This window comes from Gobius niger, assembly GCF_951799975.1.
Source record: "Gobius niger genome assembly, chromosome: 2".
NCBI classification, from domain to species: domain Eukaryota; kingdom Metazoa; phylum Chordata; class Actinopteri; order Gobiiformes; family Gobiidae; genus Gobius; species Gobius niger.
The window spans coordinates 43,499,935-43,519,216 of NC_136853.1; the positions used below are offsets into that span (position 1 = coordinate 43,499,935).

A 19,282-nucleotide genomic window follows, 5' to 3' on the forward strand; every position below is an offset into this window, starting at 1 on the left:
TCTAATTGTGGGTCGGGCTCTCTTCCAACGGCCACTAAACATCATCTGATAATTTGTTTATTATGAAGGAACATCAGAAATTATATAAATGCCATGAAATGGACATTCATAACTTGCCATAGTCGGCAAATGCTTCACCATTCCAGACCATGCGGGGAGAAAAAGCTCTATTTGCAGGTCCGTGAAGCCGTTTACTACATCAATATGGATAACTAATGGATAGCTTTGTAACAATCTGTAATAACTTGTACCTTTGTAGTACATACACAGTGGAATAATTTGTATTAGTACTTTGTAGGTATATAATGTAATAGGACATGAAACCCTTAGGGTTAGGGCTTAAGGTTAGGTTTAGGGTTAGAGTTATGTCTTACTACATTATGTACCTACACACTACATATACACATATTATTCCATTGTGTATCTAACCCATAGGTACAAGTTATTGCACATTGTTTCAGAGCACATTACATTGTACTAATTGTAGTTAGGTAAAATGTATCAAGGGTACTGTAAAATAAAGTGTTACCTAATTTGGTGATACATTGTGCCAGTAAATTCAGTTCGCTGAAAAATGTGATGTTTCTCCCAAAATGGTTCAGTCTTAAAAAGTCATAATTATGTATTAAAACACTGGAACTACAAGCCCTTTGCTCCACTTCTAAAATGACACAGAAATCTCTTCCTATCATCTGTTTCAGACATTACAGACTGTATAACACTCACCCATAGTTGAAGTATTCACTGAATTCCTGGCAGAGTCGGTGAGCCAGCTCCCTCTTCCCACAGCACTGAGGCCCAGTCAGCACCAGCATGGGGTACGGGCTGTCCACGCTGGGCAGAGTGCTGCTTAAAGACACAAGACCGCACACATCATCTCCTGATGGACTTTTACTTTATGATGACTCCATTTAATCCTATATAGCTTATGTACTTGTACAGGGCACAGGAGAGCAGTAAGCGTCGGCGATGAGAGCAAAGTGCAGCCGGCTTTAAGACATCGCGCCTACAGTTAATTTTAACAGCAGCCTGATGAGGTCGTTCTATGAGGTACGAGGGGAGCAGTAAATAGGATGAAGTCTTTTATTGGCTGATAATGGCCGTTTAAAAATACTGATGGAGATAAAACACTTCATAAATGACACTAACATTACATGTGTGTGTATCATGTACATGTGTGCTTGTTAGTATCATGCGTACTTCCTACTAATTATTTTCATTGGTTACTTCTATTACTATATTCTGTTCTGGTTCTTGGCTTCATATGTTTATATTATTGAGCTGCTGTAACAACACAATTTCCATTGTGGATAAATAAAGTCTAAGTCTTTATCTGCAGATCTCTGAAGACATGAAAAGTGCATAATGACAGGTTTGAATGCTTTTGAAAATATTTCTAATTTAGATGGATAACATCTGTTGTAAATAATACCATTTTATTTCAGTCAAGCAGCAATTTTAATGAAGAAATTGTTGGGAAGAAAAGTTCCCTATTGCTCTTATTGGTCAGCCTCGTCATGATTCAGTTGCGTGACCAACGGATTTAACCGGTTAAAATGAAATGTGAAGCTCAAAAGAAGCAGGGCTTTAGTTTTCTCAAAGGCATTAAAACGCTACCAAGTGGACATTGGTGATATATCTTGGTGACATTCAAGGTGACTAATCACTGCTCAGGGCTTGATTTTCATCTGTATTTAAAGTCACACATCATTCCAAGGTTATCTTGTCACAAGAACAACTAAACTGTCAGAAAACTCACAAACAATTAAACAACCCAAACATTACCAAACAGGCTCCTGAAGAGCAGCCTCAGATGCAGTGGGTCATCACAAGAAAGCATTTCAATTTTAGCTTTACTTGGTGAAATGTTGCACAGTGTGGCTTTAAATGGCCATCTGATGAGAAAAGAAGAAACTCTACCACTGTGGTTCAGTCAGTGATTCTCAACTGGTAGAATCCATCTGAAACTGTATGGAAACACTACCGAAAAACAATGTTATTGTGTTTTTTTGGTCATAATTTCAGCTTCAAAGGCTTGTCTGCGGCTTGTTCAATGTGCGTGGGAAATACACTATGACATATGACAAATAACTTTTTATTTGTGTCGCGCCTTGTCGTACTAGGTTAATGGTGCCTTGAGAAACACTGGTCTAAGTTAGAGCTGGATGATTTTTTCCCCCAAAATAAAAAACTTGATTTACGATTCGATTCAATTTTTTCCCCCCCATTTAAAACAAAATAACTGCGAACTGTAAATATATCATGAATATATATATTTGGTGTATTTAATCAATGTGCGTCAACAAAAACAAAATTGCAAAGGAAAACCCTTTCTCCAACTGAAAAGTCACTGTGCAACAAAGACTGTCAAACATCCAAATTATTTATACTGTAACAACAAAAATGGGCTCTGTTCTTCTGAGCACATTTGTACGGCAGGTTCTTCTTCCTCTGAGCAGAGAGCAGAGAGCTGAAAAAAATATATATGTATACAAAAAAAATATTGAAAAAATATTTTTTTTAAACTTGAATCGATTTGACCTACCAACTCGATTTTTAAATCAAATAATTTTTTCCCAGCCGTAGTCTAAGTCATATGTTTTTTTATGTGTTCAAAGTGAACAGTACAGACAGAGCTCCTGATGCCAACCTGTCGTAGAGCACCTGAGGCTGCATCATCTGATACACCATGTGGGTCATGTGATCCCGGGCGGCCACCACTTCTGGAGGAGGATCAAACTTATTCACCGAGGACACCTGCAAACAAGCATTGCTTTACATGAGTGTGCCAGTTATTTTGTTGATATTGGTAAGACTTTGTACCTCACCTTCTCTTCGGGGGAAACATTTTCCTGGTCCAGAACAGTCAAATGTTGAAGCAAAAACACAACTGACAGTCTGCAGTCTGGTTGTTCCTGTCAGTGAGATCAATTCATAAGACTTTATAACAAGGCATATCTATAACACATTTACAAACAAACAAATAATGAACCGATGCTTTGCAAACATCCCTGTCTAACTTAATGTATGTGTAATTAGCTCATGTATCCGTTTTTTTAAACCCAAATGAATACATTATCGGCAGTGGGTTTTTTTGTTTTTATAAGTGTTGAGTATTTATTTACCTGGACAGGGTTTCCGAGCAAATTCAGGTCTCTCAGAAGCAACAGATTACAAATGTGCTTACACTCCTGGATTTCACTTATCTGGAAAAGAAAAGTCCATTTAGTTAATGATTTTAAGTCAGAAACCCGAATCGTACAATCTCCTAATAACGTAAACACTCATGCCCCTAGAGGCCATAAGCGCAACTGCAGGTGTCGTAGCAAGTTGCGTTTTTTACTCATTAATTGTCCGTGAGAATAAATACTACGCTGACAGAAAAGACAAAAGAGAGAGAGGGATATTGTACATCCAATTACACAATGGAGATACTTTTTTTCACTCAAACTTTGCTGTAAATACTGTTTAAGTGGTGCTAGCCCACAGTTAGCTTTGCCCGTTAGCTTGTTAGCTTCTTTGTGATTCCATTAGTTTGTATTGGTGACTCCGGTCCGGTGGAAGTCAAGTTGCAATTGTGGTTTTCTGGCCAGAGACACCAGGGGGAGATGAAAGACCCCAATCATCCCACTAACACTTGTATAACCCCCAGAGGGACGACGGAAAGGATTTATTAAGGTAAACAAGTTACTTTGTATAGCTTTAAAATAAGTATTTTCTAACAATAGTTGCACCCAATAATGTATTTCTTTCCCACACCATTTTATTGGTTTGCGATATCTTTAATCTGACTGATATTGTTTGCCTACAACAAAAACACAAGCTCAATATTTTCCTAATGCAGTTAAATTTTAGCCTTTAGAACTTAAAAATATATTGTTTTGACACAATTTGTAAAAAAAAAAAAAATACAGCTTTTTTTTGTTTAACATCTAATACTGTCTTGAAATGTCTTGAAATTTAGTAAAAGATTGCAATATCTGTAAAAATGCTGTTACTGAGAATATCCTAATCCTATTTTTATTAGATCAACCATTGGTGCAGGAGGTGGAGGCTCTAATACTGCAACATATCGAGACACAGCCACGAGGATTTACCATGTTTCTCTCCATGTTGAGTTGGCAGAGCACGTGGAGGTTGTGTAGACCCGACAGACTGACGATCTGATTCTGAGACAAGTCCAGCACCTGCAGATTCTTCTGATTTTCTAGCCCCTCGATCTTCGTCAACTTGTTCCCCCTCTGCATTCAGACGGACAAAGGAAGCATCAAACTACACAGGTAAGTATACAATATTGGCACTTACTTATTGTGCTTCAATTAAATTACCCCATATGCACTTTCAGAACCAATTTTCAAGCCATAAAAACAGGAATGATTGGGATTACTTTTTTTAAAGGTGCACTATGCAACTTTTTATGTAAGTAAAAAAGTTGACATTAACGTGTTTGACCTTTCAGTGACCCAGCGGCTGCTTGGGCGGTCAGCACAGCGCTTTTACTTACCATCCCGATGCTCCAGGATCAATTCTTTGTTAAGTGGTGTCACAGCTCGACTTCCGGGTCCGCAGATGTGCGAGAAACTACAAAAAACTCTTTAAAACCACAATCAATATTTCTGAAACTCAACTGAGAGTTACTGAACATACTTATTTATCAGGCCTATTAGTCAAAAATGCTGAACCTACTGCTATAAAAGTAATATTTACCAAAATCAGTACATCCAGGTTAGCGGAGATAAATGCTAACGGCGCGTTAGCAGCTACGCTAACCCCGGCAGTAAAGACTTTATTTTTGGCAAATGTGTCTGAGAAATAAGTAGGTTTAGTAACTCTAAATTGAGTTTCACAAATATTGATGGTTGTTGTTAAAGGGGGGGTATTATACAAAATGGACTTTTTCAAGCTTTCCATCATGTTATTATGTCATTCCCTCATTAAAAACATGCCTGAAGTGTTGCCTTGGCACATTCACGTATTTTTGAGTAATCTGTAAAAACTCTGATGGCGGCCATTTTAGGGATAGGTTAGCCTGAGTCCTCCTAGGAACGCCCCCACCTCCTGGAGACGCCTCCGAGCTTTGGTCACCAGCCGAGTAACCAACCACTGCTCCTCAGCAGAACCCCCTCCCCACTGATGCCACAGACAGCGTGTGGAGGGGGCGTGTCGGAAAGGCTCAGAGGTTCTTAAAGAGACAGAGGCCTATTTCAAGACATTCACTACAGCCATTTTGAGAGAGACATTTTATACAAGGCAGTTATTCTAATTTACTGCATTTACAGACCAACAGAAGGTTTGGTCATCATTGTAGTGTGATATAGACTGGTGCTCTGTGATTGAAAAAAGCACATTACCCCCTCTTTAAGAGTTTTTTATGTTTTTTTTTTTGGATATTTGCCGGTCTGCTAGTACCCGGAAGCAGAAGTCGTGACGTCACACTTAACAAACGTATTGTTCTTTGGGTTTTCACTGCTGATTGAACCATATCCATGGCTACGTTTGCATTCCATTCCGAAAACCTACCAGGAATCATTAAAAAAAAACGACCTGAAACATCATAGGAGCCACCAGAATGGAATGTAAAGGCGCTAAGCTAACCACACTAATATCAACTTTTGTTTTCTTTTTTACATCAAAAGTTGCATAGTGCAGCTTTAATACATAATTTGGTTTGTATAAAACTCTGTTCCCTAATAATGCCACATCCTCCCTGTTCACACCCGGCTCTGGACATGGTCAGTGATTCACAATAATCAATTTTACGGACTCTCCACGGGGCGCCTGAACTTTCCGCTGCCCCGGCTCTGAGGTGCATGACGCGCCCGCTGCTCGATGCTAAACCCTGACAGGTGAGGACTGACAGGCGAACAGCTGGCGAGGGGCTAGCGCAGCATGCTAGCAACAAGAGGGGGGAAGAAGAGCGAGAGATGGCCATTAGTGATGTAAAAACAACCTATTACTATTTACCAACAAACCCCAGTGAGACTCATGAAGCAGAATGACTTCTTAGGAAAACAGACTGACGGTAAAAGTAAATAATGGGAAATGATGGGCATTAAAGGCAGCACATGCAAATGAATAAATGACAATAAAATAAAATAATACAAATACAGTATAGGTTAAAAATATTAGGCAAAACAATTGTATACAGTAAAATGACAAAGTGTTTTCGATGTGGGAAAAGTAGGAGCATGGATTATTTACTAGGTATCAGTGCAATCCTTTTGGTCAGATTGAAGATTAAAATAAAGATAAAAATGTATAGGATTTTTACAGCACTGTTTAGACACTCAAAACACTACACAATGCATTATCCACTCACTTCACTCTGTCCTAATCTCCTTCTTAAGCTTCATCTCTAAGAGGGAGGCCATTCTCAGCCGCCTAACGCTAATGTAAATTGAAAATATAGGTTTTTAGTATAGGCGGCACGGTAGCACAGCGGTTAGCTTCACAGCTAGAAGGTCCCGGGTTCGATCCCCATCTGGACGAGGCCTTTCTGTGTGGGTTTGCATGTTCTCCCCATTTTTTTTGCAGGTTTGCCTAGGTTTCCTCCAGCTACTCCGTTTTCCCCTACCACTAAAAAAATGTACAATAGGTTAATCCTCAAGCGAGGTATTTCTGGCTCCACATCTGGAGATGGAGCCCCGGCCTGCACTGGTTGCTCACTGCTCCGATGGGGCCGCGCACGGCACGATCTATGTGCACGTATCGACTCTACCCCCCACACACACTTCTGTTCCCACCACACATTTGTTGTGGGCCGCACCCCCACAGAAGAGCACTCTGTACAGATTGTCATGAAATGTTTTGTAAGCCCCGATGAGAAATGTGGACAAATGCCGCCTTCTGGTGGGAGTTATGGAATCATTCAGAGGAGCCAAGCTGTGTGAAAACAGAAAAGAAACCGCTAAATACAACTATGAACAAAAAGTAATTAACTAGATCAGTATAAACATCTCAATTTGAGCACAATAATCCAAATTTTAGTTGTACATTACATTTATACATTTCGTCCTTATTTCAGTTCATTTTCTTTGCCAATGGGGTAAGAAAATTGGTCTTATCTCATTGGCAATTTTACTTTCTTATTTCAAGCGAGATTTACCTTAGAACTGGTCTGAAATGTCCTCAAACAAGCAAAGTAAACTTGGTCCGATCAGGAAAAGTGTCTAAATGAGTGAAAACCGCTCAAAACAAGATACATTTCCTCAATTCAAGTCATTTAAGCCAATGCTTGATATTCACTTTTTGTAGTGAAGGTAAGCTACACGCAAATGTTATGCTAACATCAGCTAAAGTTGCGCAAACAGCGGCTAAATGTTAATATCAGCAAAATCCCCTTTTACAACAGCCGTATGATGTAAAATATTAAATCCGTATGACCTGCGTGACTCATTTAGACACTTTTCCTGATCGGACCAAGTTTGCTTTGCTTGTTTGAGGACATTTCAGACCAGTTCTAGGGTAAATCTCGCTTGAAATAGGAAAGTAAAATTGCCAATGAGATAAGACCAATTTTCTTACCACATTGGCAAAGGACATTACCCGAAATAAGGACGAAACGTATCGAAACGAGTCAGAAACATCTCAGAACAAGTGAAATAATCTAGGACAAATGCCCAAGAACTTCTTAACTCGTCAAAACAACAAAAATGTGGATTATTATGCTCAAATTGAGATGTTTATACTGATCTAGTTAAATACTTTTTGCAGTGAAAGGTGTTGCTTCGGGTCCTAAGTGCCGTCATGCACGAGTTTAATATATGTGCAGTTACACGTATGACCTGAGGTGGCAGTAGTGAGTATAAAATGGCCAACTTGCATCTAGCCCCTTCAACCTTTTCACAGAGAATGCTGAAATTCCAGTCCCGATTACCTTAACACATCATTAGTTTATCCACGCTCCAAAAAAAAGTTTGCCAGAATAGCATAAGAAACGCTCAACATCCACAGTCACCAGGAAGTTGATACACAATTAGACTCCTTCCTCCTTTTGGATTACGAGCATGAGTTTGTTTCTCCAATAATGTTCCCCTGGCACCTCAGCATGAGTGTTGTGTTTAGGAGACACTAGGATCACGGTGCATTCAACTGTCCCGGCTGTTTTCACATTCGCCAGTGCAACAAAACCCTGCAATCCAAGCCCTGGGAAAGGAGTCCACAACAATACTGGGAAAACTTTTGATATCACGGCATTGTTTCCTCCCCACCGGCCTCTCTCCGCTTGTTCACCACTTGTTTTGACTCTTTTCCACTGACTAAAGTTGTTATCGAGCGTCCTGGCTGCACCTCCGCCCGGTGTCAACCCCTGCCAAGCTCGATGCCTGGCAGAGGGCTCCTGTCAGTGGGGCGGGTGACGCCAACGGCCCTCGCCAGCTCTGGGTCAGTCCTCCAGTGGGCGGCGGAACAAGCTGGCTGACAGGAGCATGCTGTTCTGAGCGGAGGATAGGTCAGAGCTGAAATGGACACTGCATGGACCGAATGGAGGGGCTTCACAAACATATAATTGGATGAACTTAGTGTGAGTGTGATTGCAGCACTTTGAGAGAGCTCACCGCAAAAAGTATTTAAGTAAATCAGTATAAACATCTCAATTTGAGCGTAATAATCCAAATGTTAGTTGTTTTGACTAGTTAAGAAGTTCTTGGGCATTTGTCCAAGATGATTTCACTTGTTCTGAGATGTTTCTGACTCGTTTCGATACATTTCGTCCCAGTGTTAATTTCGTCGACTAAAATATTTAGTCTTAATTTTAGTCAAAGTGTTATTTTTGACGACTAAAATTGGACTAAAACTAAATCAAAAGTTTCTCATGAGACTAAAACTATGACTAAAATATCCAGATATTTTAGTCGACTAAAATAAGACTAAATAAAAATGAAAACAAGAGACTAAAATCATCCAAACTTCTATTGACCGTCTGAAAGAGCCTCATATCATGTAAATCCTCTGTTAAAGGATCAGCTCTGAGCTTTGTTCATGTGGAGCAGCTCCATGAAGCAGAGGAACAAGATTAAATATGATTATAATGAATATTATCAATGCAAAGTCGACTAAATTCGTCTTAAATTTAGTCGACTAAATTGACATGCAATTTTAGTCGACTAAAACTAGACTAAAATCGAATTACATTTTCGTCAAAAGACTAAGACTAAAACTAAATTAAAATATGTTGTCAAAATTAACACTTCAGGTCATTTTCTTTGCCAATGGGGTAAGAAAATTGGTCTTATCTCATTGGCAATTTGACTTTCTTATTTCAAGCGAGATTTACCGTAGAACTGGTCTGAAATGTCCTCAAACAAGCAAAGTAAACGATCAGGAAAAGTGTCTAAATGAGTGAAAACCGCTCAAAACAAGAAACATTTCCTCAATTCAAGTCATTTAAGCCAATGCTTGATATTCACTTTTTGTAGAACCAGGAAATACGACCATATTAGTCCAGTGCTCCGGTCTCTGCACTGGCTTCCTGTCACTCAGAGAATAGACTTTAAAACAGCTCTGCTTGTTACAAGTCTTTTCATGGTCTAGCTCCAAAGTACATCTCTGACATGTTACAGCTGTATGAACCATCTCGGGCCCTGAGAACTTCAGGGAGGGGTCTCCTGGTGGTTCCCAGAGTCAGGACTAAACACGGTGAGGCTGCGTTTCAGTTTCATGCAGCTAAAATCTGGAACAGTCTTCACGAGGATGTGAGACAGGCCTCAACTCTGACAATGTTCAAATCCAGGCTGAAAACAGTTCTTTTTACCCGTGCATATGACTGAAAGTATTTTATCTACACTCTCGCCTTTTACTGTAATTGATTATTTTTATGTTGATGTTCTTATTGATTCTATTTGTTTTCTTGTATTTATGCAACTGTGAAGCACTTTGAATTGCCTTGTGTATGAATTGTGCTCTACAAATAAACTTGCCTTGCCTTGCCTTGTCTTGCCTAGAGAGAGCTGGACGATACCGCATTGTCTCGTGAGAAAACACACCGAGGCGAAATCCCGTTCAGCCATTTCCCCTCACTTCCATTTCCCCTTTTTTCGCAGCGAGATGTGAGTTTTGAACCGGCTCCAGGCTGTTTTCCCTCCTAAACCTGAACAGCTGCTCCCAGAGGGGACGGCGGCACAGGCACAGTTAGACCAATGGCTGCTGACACAATGAGAAGACCCAGTGATAAAGGCTGGGACACACACACACACACACACACACACACACACACACACACACATGAACGAGCCGAGAGGGGAGACTGAAAAGGCCCGCTGTAGCGCCATCTGCTCAGACGAGTGCGGGAGCCAAGGTTTTTTTTACCGAGTGAGGAAATGAAGCCAGAGCCGACTCATGACGAGGAAGGAGCAGCCCAGATCGAGGCGGAAGAGGAGAGTGAATCAAAAGTGAATTGGGGTTGGGGTACCAGGTTGAGTTGTATCAAAGGAGAGTTGCCCAGGGAGCCGATTCTGGAGATCCTGTTGTCGGCCAGGCTCAGATGGGTGAGCTTACGACATGGTTCCAGTCCGCAAATCTCACTGAAGCCATTATCTGCGGGAAGCCAGGTCAGGAAATTACACTCGACACCATTTTTAATTAAATCTACAGATCTATAAGTCTAGACAGACGTTATTGCTATGCATGATGTTTGTTTGTGTCATTGAAATGGCACAATAGAGACAGTGCGGTGCGAACAATAGGGGCCGTGGATCAATACAAATGTTGTTTAAAAGGATACTGTCCAAATTGAGTTTACTGAGCGATGAGAAGGCTGAGAGATCTTTCATTTTCGTCATGCGGTTGTGTGAAAAGTCGACCTCCTGGAGACAGCGGAAAAAAGTCATGTCAATCTAAACAGACGCCAGAGTGATTAAAGAAGTCGGGCTTCAGCTGTAATTACTCTGTTGACTTGTAATGGAGCGGATGAAAAAAGAAAACTTCAACAACAACTGAACTCGGATTGCCTTAAAGGGATGTTTCAGGATTTTTGACATAGGGCCTCATGTCCTAGTTTTCCAGAGTGTTGCTGGTACCTAGGGCTGCTCGATTATTGAAAAAATAATAATCCCGATTATTTTTGTCATAATTGAAATCACGATTATTCAAACGATTATTTGTTGCCTTTAAAAAAAATCCATCAAAAAAGTGACAAAAATCCATCAAAAAAGTGACAAAAATCCATCAAAAAAGTGACAAAAATCCTGAAAAAAAGTGACAAAAATCCTGAAAAAAAGTGACAAAAATCCAGAAAAAAGTGACAAAAATCCAGCAGAAAAAAGACAAAAATCCATCAAAAAAGTGACAAAAATCCATCAAAAAAGTGACAGAAATCCATCAAAAAAGTGACAAAAATCCAGCAGAAAAAGACAAAAATCCATTAAAAAAGTGACAAAAATTCAAAAATTTGAAAAAAAAAAATAATTGAAAAAAAAAAAAACATTTAAAAAATAAAATAAAAAATGATAATCGTTTTTTTGCGATTATGCTTATTTTGTAATCGTTTACTGTTGTAATCGAAATCGTAATCGGATTTCGATTAATTGCACAGCCCTACTGGTACCTGGATATTTTTTTTGTAATTCATGCAGTTCTTATATTTGAAGAGTTTCGTGGCGCTAGGCTAATGCAAGGCTAGCGCATTTCTATGGTATCAGCTAGCCTGCATTAAAAACAGTCTGACTCCACAGAGCACCTGAGGCAAATCACTTATAACGCCAGACTAACCATATAAATCTGTGTCGATAGAGTAATTTTAACCATTTTGCATTTAAAATAACTTATATTTGAGCAGCATCTGCTTCGTGGTTGTATAAGCTACGCAGCGGCGGAGTGATCTGCTAGAAAATAGTCCCTTAACATGCGATCATTAATGTGATGCAAGGTCAGTTATATTCCAGAAATTACTCTATCGACACTGACATTTATATGGTTTAGGGCTGAAACAACTAATCGATTATTGAAATAGTCGACAACTATTTTAGTAATCGATTAATCGTTTTCTGGTTCACACAGACTCAAATAGAGAAAAAATGACATGAAAGTGTAGTGTTTTTGATGAAAACCTACTTTGTTTTTCATTGTAAGTGGTGTTTTGTAAATTTCATAAATATCCGTCTGTGTCTCGTCCAATCAGAAGCAGAATTAGCGCCAAGAGCCTCCGACGAACATTCACTTTAAGTTTCCTCCATCAACACGTCCTCAAGCGGCGCCACTTTAGCTTTATGTGATACTTTTTTTTTTTTTATCCAATTTTCCTACACCATTCACAGCCAAGCGATTAATCGATTAATCGTAAAAATTTTCGATAGATTAATCGATTACAAAATAATCGTTAGTTGCAGCCCAAATATGGTTAGTCTGGTGTTATAAGTGATTTGCCTCAGGTGCACTGTGGGTCAGACTGTTTTTAGTGCAGGCTAGCTGATACCATAGAAATGCGCTAGCCTTGCATTAGCCTAGCGCCACGAATCTCTTCAAACATAAGAACTGCATGAATTACAAAAAAAAAATCTCCAGGTACCAGCAACACTCTGGATAACGAGGAAATGAGGCCCCAAGTCAAAAATCATGAAATATCCCTTTAAGGTGAGACACGGCAGGTGAAGTATTGATTTTTCGCGCAGTGGTTGAAGTGGAGATTTTTATCTATTTTCCTCCCTTTACATCTTAGTTTTCATGTCAGATATAAAAATGACAAAACTCACCCGCATGATGTGTATTTTATGATGTTTTGTCTGCGAGGTGGGGGCAACCCGGAAGTAGCTGCTGCGCCGCGTAGAAAGTCCGTCTTTCCCGCGGGTTTTCATTCATAAATATTGACAGATTTTACATCCACGTGTCCTGCTAAGGGGCCCCGTGATGACGCTTTCACCCAAATATGGTGTTTTTCCTCCTACGAGACGCTGGAGCGGAAAAGTCGGAGAACGGGCCGAGCATGTGCACTCGCTACAAAACTTCAGGGCTGGTTTTCTCTGAATGAGAGAAGCCGCACTCGGGCAGAGCCTGAGCCCTTATAGAAGCTCCCACAGACTCCAAACTTTACAGTCTGAGACCTAGCAAGATTTTGAAGGTTTTTTCAGAGGGATTTTTTAATATCTAATTCCTAGCCTGATTTATTCAACTTTGAAACCAAAAAAAACAGGCGAAATTTGAGTTTTTACAGATTTTTTCACTGATGATTGGTTTATTGAAAAACTAAACAAAATATCCAAAATCTTAGTTACTAATATGTCAATAAAACCATAAATTGAATCTGGCTCAATTCATTATTTTGATTTTGTTGCACAAAATATAGGCAATTGTGGCCATTTTAATGCTCAAAATGCCTTATTTTTATGTGAAAACATAAAATGACAGAAAAAATGCAACACATTTTTTTCTCATATTTATATCTGTGATGTTCAGCAAAAGTTTCAAATTGATATCTGTAAATATACATTTTTTCCCTATTCACCTGCAGTGTCTCGCCTTAAGCCACACATGATCGGCCATTTTGTTGGTAAAGGCCCCAAACGTTCACGCATTAGCCACACACAGAAAGAAGGTCTTTTGTTCTGGAAATAGTTGCAAAGTCAGTCGAAGGGCACTTAACGCCTCGTCGGCATATTCAACAGGCCTACAGATGGGCGATGGAAATCCAGGCCGATCTTGAGGGAATTGTGAGAGAGAGTGAAGCCCGAGCCGCCGATCAAACCGTGCCTTATCCTGTCAGTTCAAGGTCCTGCGGTACCTTAAGGTTTTTAGGAGGCTGGAATCCAAAGAAGTCGGAGATCTCGTTGTGGGAAGCGTCCAAGATGGCAAGGTAGGGCATGTGGGTCACGCAGGAGAGATCTTAGGGGGAGACGGACAGAATAACAACATGAGCTTTTGTTTAATGGTACAGTAGGTTCAGGAAGTATTGGCAGCCCTCTATGTATATTTATACTTATGCTATTTCTATATGTTTTCATGTCTCTCGAGAGGCTGCACTTTTCTGTTTCAAGTGATCAATTAAATTTACTATAGACCTAACCTTCTATGAATGTCCATAATCAGCACCGCCATCTACCATAACTATTTAAAAATACATTTTCTGTACACCAGGGGGAGGCAACGTCAGGCCCGGAGGCCAGATTCGGCCCTCCAGCAAAAAACCTTTGGCCCCCGAGAGAATTTTGAAGAAACATTTATTCATGAATCAGAGACCAAACACATGAAAATGACTCTAAAATGTGGAAAATACTGTCAATATTTTCACATTTTCCAGCAAAACGCCCCCATTAGGTCATAAATCATGAGCCAAACTTATATTTGTAGAGAAAAAGTGCGTTACTTTGGGCTAAAATTGTGAGTTTTCGGCCCTTGGTGTTTTGGAAATGAAGAAAATCGGCCCTCCATGACACAAACTTGCCTGTCCCTGCTGTATACTGTCGTAGGGTAATCTGTGTCGAGTTTTTTTCCCCTAGCAGTAAAGAAATCTATCGCTTTTAATGTCAAAGTGCTACGTAATAAAATAGACAGGATTCTAAAAACAAGTCTGAAACACTTGTGAACCCTGAATCTGGACTGTTCGTTCATTGTTTTGTTTTCTTTGCTCTCAAAATAAAATTAAAGGGGGGGTATTATGCAAAATCGATTTTTTTCAAGCTTTCCATCATGTTATTATGTCACTCCCTCATTAAAAACATGCCTGAAGTGTTGCCTTGGCACATTCACGTATTTTTGAGTAATCTGTAAAAACTCTGATGGCGGCCATTTTAGGGATAGGTTTGCCTGAGTCCTCCTAGGAACGCCCCCACCTCCTGGAGACGCCTCCGAGCTTTGGTCACCAGCCGAGTAACCGACCACTGCTCCTCAGCAGAACCCCCTCCCCACTGATGCCACAGACAGCGTGTGGAGGGGGCGTGTCGGAAAGGCTCAGAGGTTCTTAAAGAGACAGAGGCCTATTTCAAGACATTCACTACAGCCATTTTGAGAGAGACATTTTATACAAGGCAGTTATTCTAATTTACTGCATTTACAGACCAACAGAAGGTTTGCTCATCATTGTAGTGTGATATAGACTGGTGCTATGGGACTGAAAAAAGCATAATACCCCCTCTTTAAAATACAAACAAACATAATAATAATCTATTGTATTTGTTTATCGAGTCGGGACAGAGCATATTAAAAAACAAATGGGACTCATGCTCATTTGTAGCTATGGGCTCATTTCCATCCTTTGTCCCCCACTCTCTAACACACTCGCACTCACCCGGGCTTATTGAACATGTTTTTAGTGGTGGGGGAAACAAGAGCACACTGAGGAAATCTCCGACACATGTATCGAGCACAGAAAGCCGTCATGTTAAGAAGTCACAGGACCAACACTTTGTCAAGGCACACCAGTTAAATGTGAGCAACACCAGACTCACTTTGTCGTATCATATGCTCTATCATTCATCGGCAAATCTTTGGGCAGTGTCACGTGTAAATCACAAGAGCCATCTCCTTTTTTTTAGTCCATTACATTAATAGAGTGAAAGTGCAGCTGCAGCACAAACGTGGCGCTCTCTCAGCTCAATAAGGAGAGTTCCTCTGAAGCAGGACGTTTTGATATCAGGCTGGACGTCATTTTTTTTTTTTTTTGTTTAGTCCATTGGCAGAACATCCACCAGGTAAAAATAGATAAATCAGTGCATGTGAGCTCTATTACGGTCACAAGCAGTAGTTGTTTAACCTCTTTTTTACTCCCGCCTGAACCGAGAGGATCTTTTTCCTCATGTCATCAGATTTTTTTCCATCATTTTTTTGTTGGGTATTCAACTCATTTTTGTAACTTTTTTGTCATTTTTTTTGGTCATTTTTTGGTCAATTTTTTATCACATTTTGTCATTTTTTTGTCATTTTCTATCACATTTTGGTCCTTTTTTTGTCAATTTTTCGTCAATTTTTTAATCAAATTTTAATCATTTTTTTGGTCATATTTTGGTCATATTTTTGTCATTTTTTTGTCATTTTTTGTCACATCTTTGTCATTTTTTTTGTAAATTTTTGTCATTTTTTGTTACATTTTGTCATTTTTTTGTCACATTTTTGTCATTTTTTGTCACATTTTTGTCACATTTTTGTCACTTTTTGTCATTTTTTTGGTCATCTTTCATCAAATTTTTATCACATTTTTATCATTTTTTTATCACGTTTTTGTCACATTTTTTGTCACATTTTTATCATTTTTTTTAGCACGTTTTTGTCACATTTTTGTCACATTTTTGGTCATTTTTTTGGTCATTTTTCATCAATTTTTCATCAATTTTTTATCATTTTTTTGTCACATTTTTGTCACATTTTTGTCACATTTTTGTCATTTTTGTCATTTTTTTGGTCATCTTTCATCAAATTTTTATCACATTTTTATCATTTTTTTTATCACGTTTTTGTCACATTTTTATCCTTTTTTTTATCACGTTTTTGTCACATTTTCATCATTTTTTTTATCACGTTTTTGTCACATTTTTATCATTTTTTTTATCACGTTTTTGTCACATTTTCATCATTTTTTTTATCACGTTTTTGTCACATTTTTGTCACATTTTTGGTCATTTTTTTGTCATTTTTCATCAATTTTTAATCAATTTTTTATCATTTTTTGGTCACATTTTTGTCATTTTTTGTCACATTTTTGTCAAATTTTTGTCACTTTTTCATCATTTTTTTGTCACATTTTGTCATTTTTTTGGTCATTTTTAATCAATTTTTCATCAAATTTTTATAATTTTTTGGTCACATTTTTGTCACATTTTTGTCACATTTTTGTCATTTTTTTGTCACATTTTTGTCACATTTTTCATCAATTTTTTGTCACTTTTTTGTCAATGTTATATCGCTTTTTTGTCACATTTCCATAATTTTCTTCGTCTCAGTTTTGTTGCTATTTTCACAGCTTTTTTTCCAGAAGCTTTTGGACCGGGGTAAAGCCAAACTGGAGAAAATGTGCTCGGTTCAGGTGGGAGTTAAGGGGTTAAAACAAAAAACCTTGGTCGCTTTATCACTGACACTTTACTGTAGCCTCTCAGTACTTTTTCTTTTCTCATACACCTGAGTGCAGTTCCCTCTGACTCAGCTGGTCGAACAAGCTCATTCATGACTGTCTGGGTCACATTTCTCACTGACAATAAAAGAGATCAGCCATTGTTGAGGCTCACCGCTGTTATTAACTTTGCACCCACAGATTTGTTTGCCGTCTTCGAGAGCGGAAAGAGCTCAAAACAAAACAAAACGACACGTCCATCAGCCCAGACCTTTGATACAGCAGGTTTTACGTCACCTTTGATTTTGTTGTTTTGCAGTTCCAGTTTGTGGAGGTTCACGTATTTGCATAAAAGTGAAACGTCCGTGAGATTCCGATTCTGAGACAAAAACAAACAATACAGTGTGAGTAAATATGTGAAGTGAAAAACGTTTGTGTTCATTCTGAAAGCCTGACCTGCAGAGGCATGTGATGGTGGTAGTGCTGCAGGCCGACCCCCGCGCAGCATTTACCCTGAGTGACGCAGCTGAGCACAGTCCCTGCGGTCAACACGCCGTCCCTCTGAGGACACAAAACCACACATTTACATCAAGTCTTTTAAAGTATGTTCTCACAGGGGCGGACTGGCCACATGTCTATTCTGGAAGAGCACAGAAGGGCCACTGGCTCTAGGGCCACCCATCTGGCCCCTCAATTTTCTCCTTAATCTCTTACCCCCCGCCTTAAAAGTGATAGTCTGTAAGTTTGCAAAGTGGGGAGAGGGAAATTTTAAAGTAAATTCCTCCCTTTTTGGACCAGAAAGCCCTTCTTCGTTTGCGAAATGAAGAGAGCGGGAACAGAATTTTCAAAAGTAAACCATCAAGCCCCTCTCCCCCTCCCTCCTGATTGGACCCGACAGGCTGGTTCACAGGAAAAGCTCGTCTCATAGATACAGACGGCATCTCGTCATAGAAGGGGGCGTGGCTTCGCCGAGGGGGAAAATAGAATCTTTAGAGAAACACAATTTTTCACTCTTTTTAGCCATTTTCTGGTGGAATGTGAACTTATTTATCACATAAATAAAGTCAAGTGTAAATCGGGCCCATATGGATATTTTGTCACAACAGATTGTTCAGTAGAAGTGAAAAAACGGCAGTTGTAGCTAGCACTAGCTAACGTTAACATTAGCCCGATGCTAACATGTAGCATTGAGTTAGCATTCTCCGTTATTTATGTATTTATGGGCTGTTGAACCACTTTGCTCCTCTCCATGTCTTTGTATCTTTATTTAGTAGGCTATAAACTATATTCATATTTCTGCATTTGTTAAAGTAGTTTTTGAATAATTAGAGAAAATGTACATTTTTTCAAAATCGTTTTCCCCCTTAACTGTTTTCAAAAATGACCATATATGGGCGATTCCAGAGATGCCGTCTGAATCTATTGGTCGACACGGGAGGATAGATACAGACGGCATCTCTGGAATCGCCCATATATGGTCATTTTTGAGAACAGTTAAGGGGGAAAACAATTTTAAAAAAATCTAAACATTCTTTAATTATTCAAAAACTACTTCAACAAACGCTGAAATATGAATATAGTTTATACTAAATAAAGATACAAAGACATGGAGAGGAGCAAAGAGGTTCAACAGCCCATAAATACATTTAAAAAAACGGAGAATGCTAACTGGATGCTACATGTTAGCATCGGGCTAATGCTAACGGTTAGCTAGCTCTAGCTACAACTGCCGTTTTTTTCACTTCTACTGAACAATCTGCTGTGAGAAAATATCCATATGGGCCCGATTTACACTTGACTTTAATTGTGTGATAAATAAGTTCATATTCCACCAGAAAATGGCTAAAAAGAGTGAAAATGTTTGTTTCCCAAAAGATTCTATTTTCCCCCTCGACGAGGCCACGCCCCTTCAATGACGAGTTGCCGTCTGTATCTATACTTGACCCTGATTGGCTGCAGAAATCTGGGAAGTGCAACCTGTGAAAACTTTACAAAACCAGGTGGTCGATTTTGCGCATATTTAAAAAAAAAAAAGCAAAACATTTAGACTATCACTTTAATTGAGCTTTACCCAAATCTAAAAGCTTAAAAGAAAAGCATCAAAATAGCAACAAAAACTATGACGAAAATGTGCCGGAAGAGCCACAGAAAAGCCAGAAAAAAAGTAATAAAAAAGCCACAAAAAGAGCGACAAAAATGCGGCGACAACATGAAAAAAAGTTACAGTCACTCGCTCTCAGTTGCTCTCCAGTCGAGAAGCTTTTAGTTTTGGGTAAAGCCGAACTGGAGAAAATGCACTCAGTTAATGCGGGT

General features: G+C 39.2%; 1 protein-coding gene across 1 annotated transcript in view; it reads right to left on the reverse strand.

The window, feature by feature from the left end:
* Positions 1 to 17,602, reverse strand: part of lrguk (leucine-rich repeats and guanylate kinase domain containing) — a gene marked incomplete at its 5' end in the record, with an annotated part of 63,584 nt that extends 45,982 nt beyond the window's left edge. Inside the window, 11 exons of the mRNA XM_079552198.1 lie at positions 727 to 846; positions 2,651 to 2,757; positions 2,829 to 2,915; positions 3,126 to 3,206; positions 4,098 to 4,241; positions 10,409 to 10,533; positions 10,721 to 10,802; positions 13,712 to 13,812; positions 17,267 to 17,348; positions 17,426 to 17,530; positions 17,594 to 17,602. Coding sequence (XP_079408324.1) covers positions 727 to 846; positions 2,651 to 2,757; positions 2,829 to 2,915; positions 3,126 to 3,206; positions 4,098 to 4,241; positions 10,409 to 10,533; positions 10,721 to 10,802; positions 13,712 to 13,812; positions 17,267 to 17,348; positions 17,426 to 17,530; positions 17,594 to 17,602 — 1,043 coding nt within the window. The remainder of the gene's footprint in view (positions 1 to 726; positions 847 to 2,650; positions 2,758 to 2,828; positions 2,916 to 3,125; positions 3,207 to 4,097; positions 4,242 to 10,408; positions 10,534 to 10,720; positions 10,803 to 13,711; positions 13,813 to 17,266; positions 17,349 to 17,425; positions 17,531 to 17,593) is intronic.
* Positions 17,603 to 19,282: the final 1,680 nt, after the last annotated feature.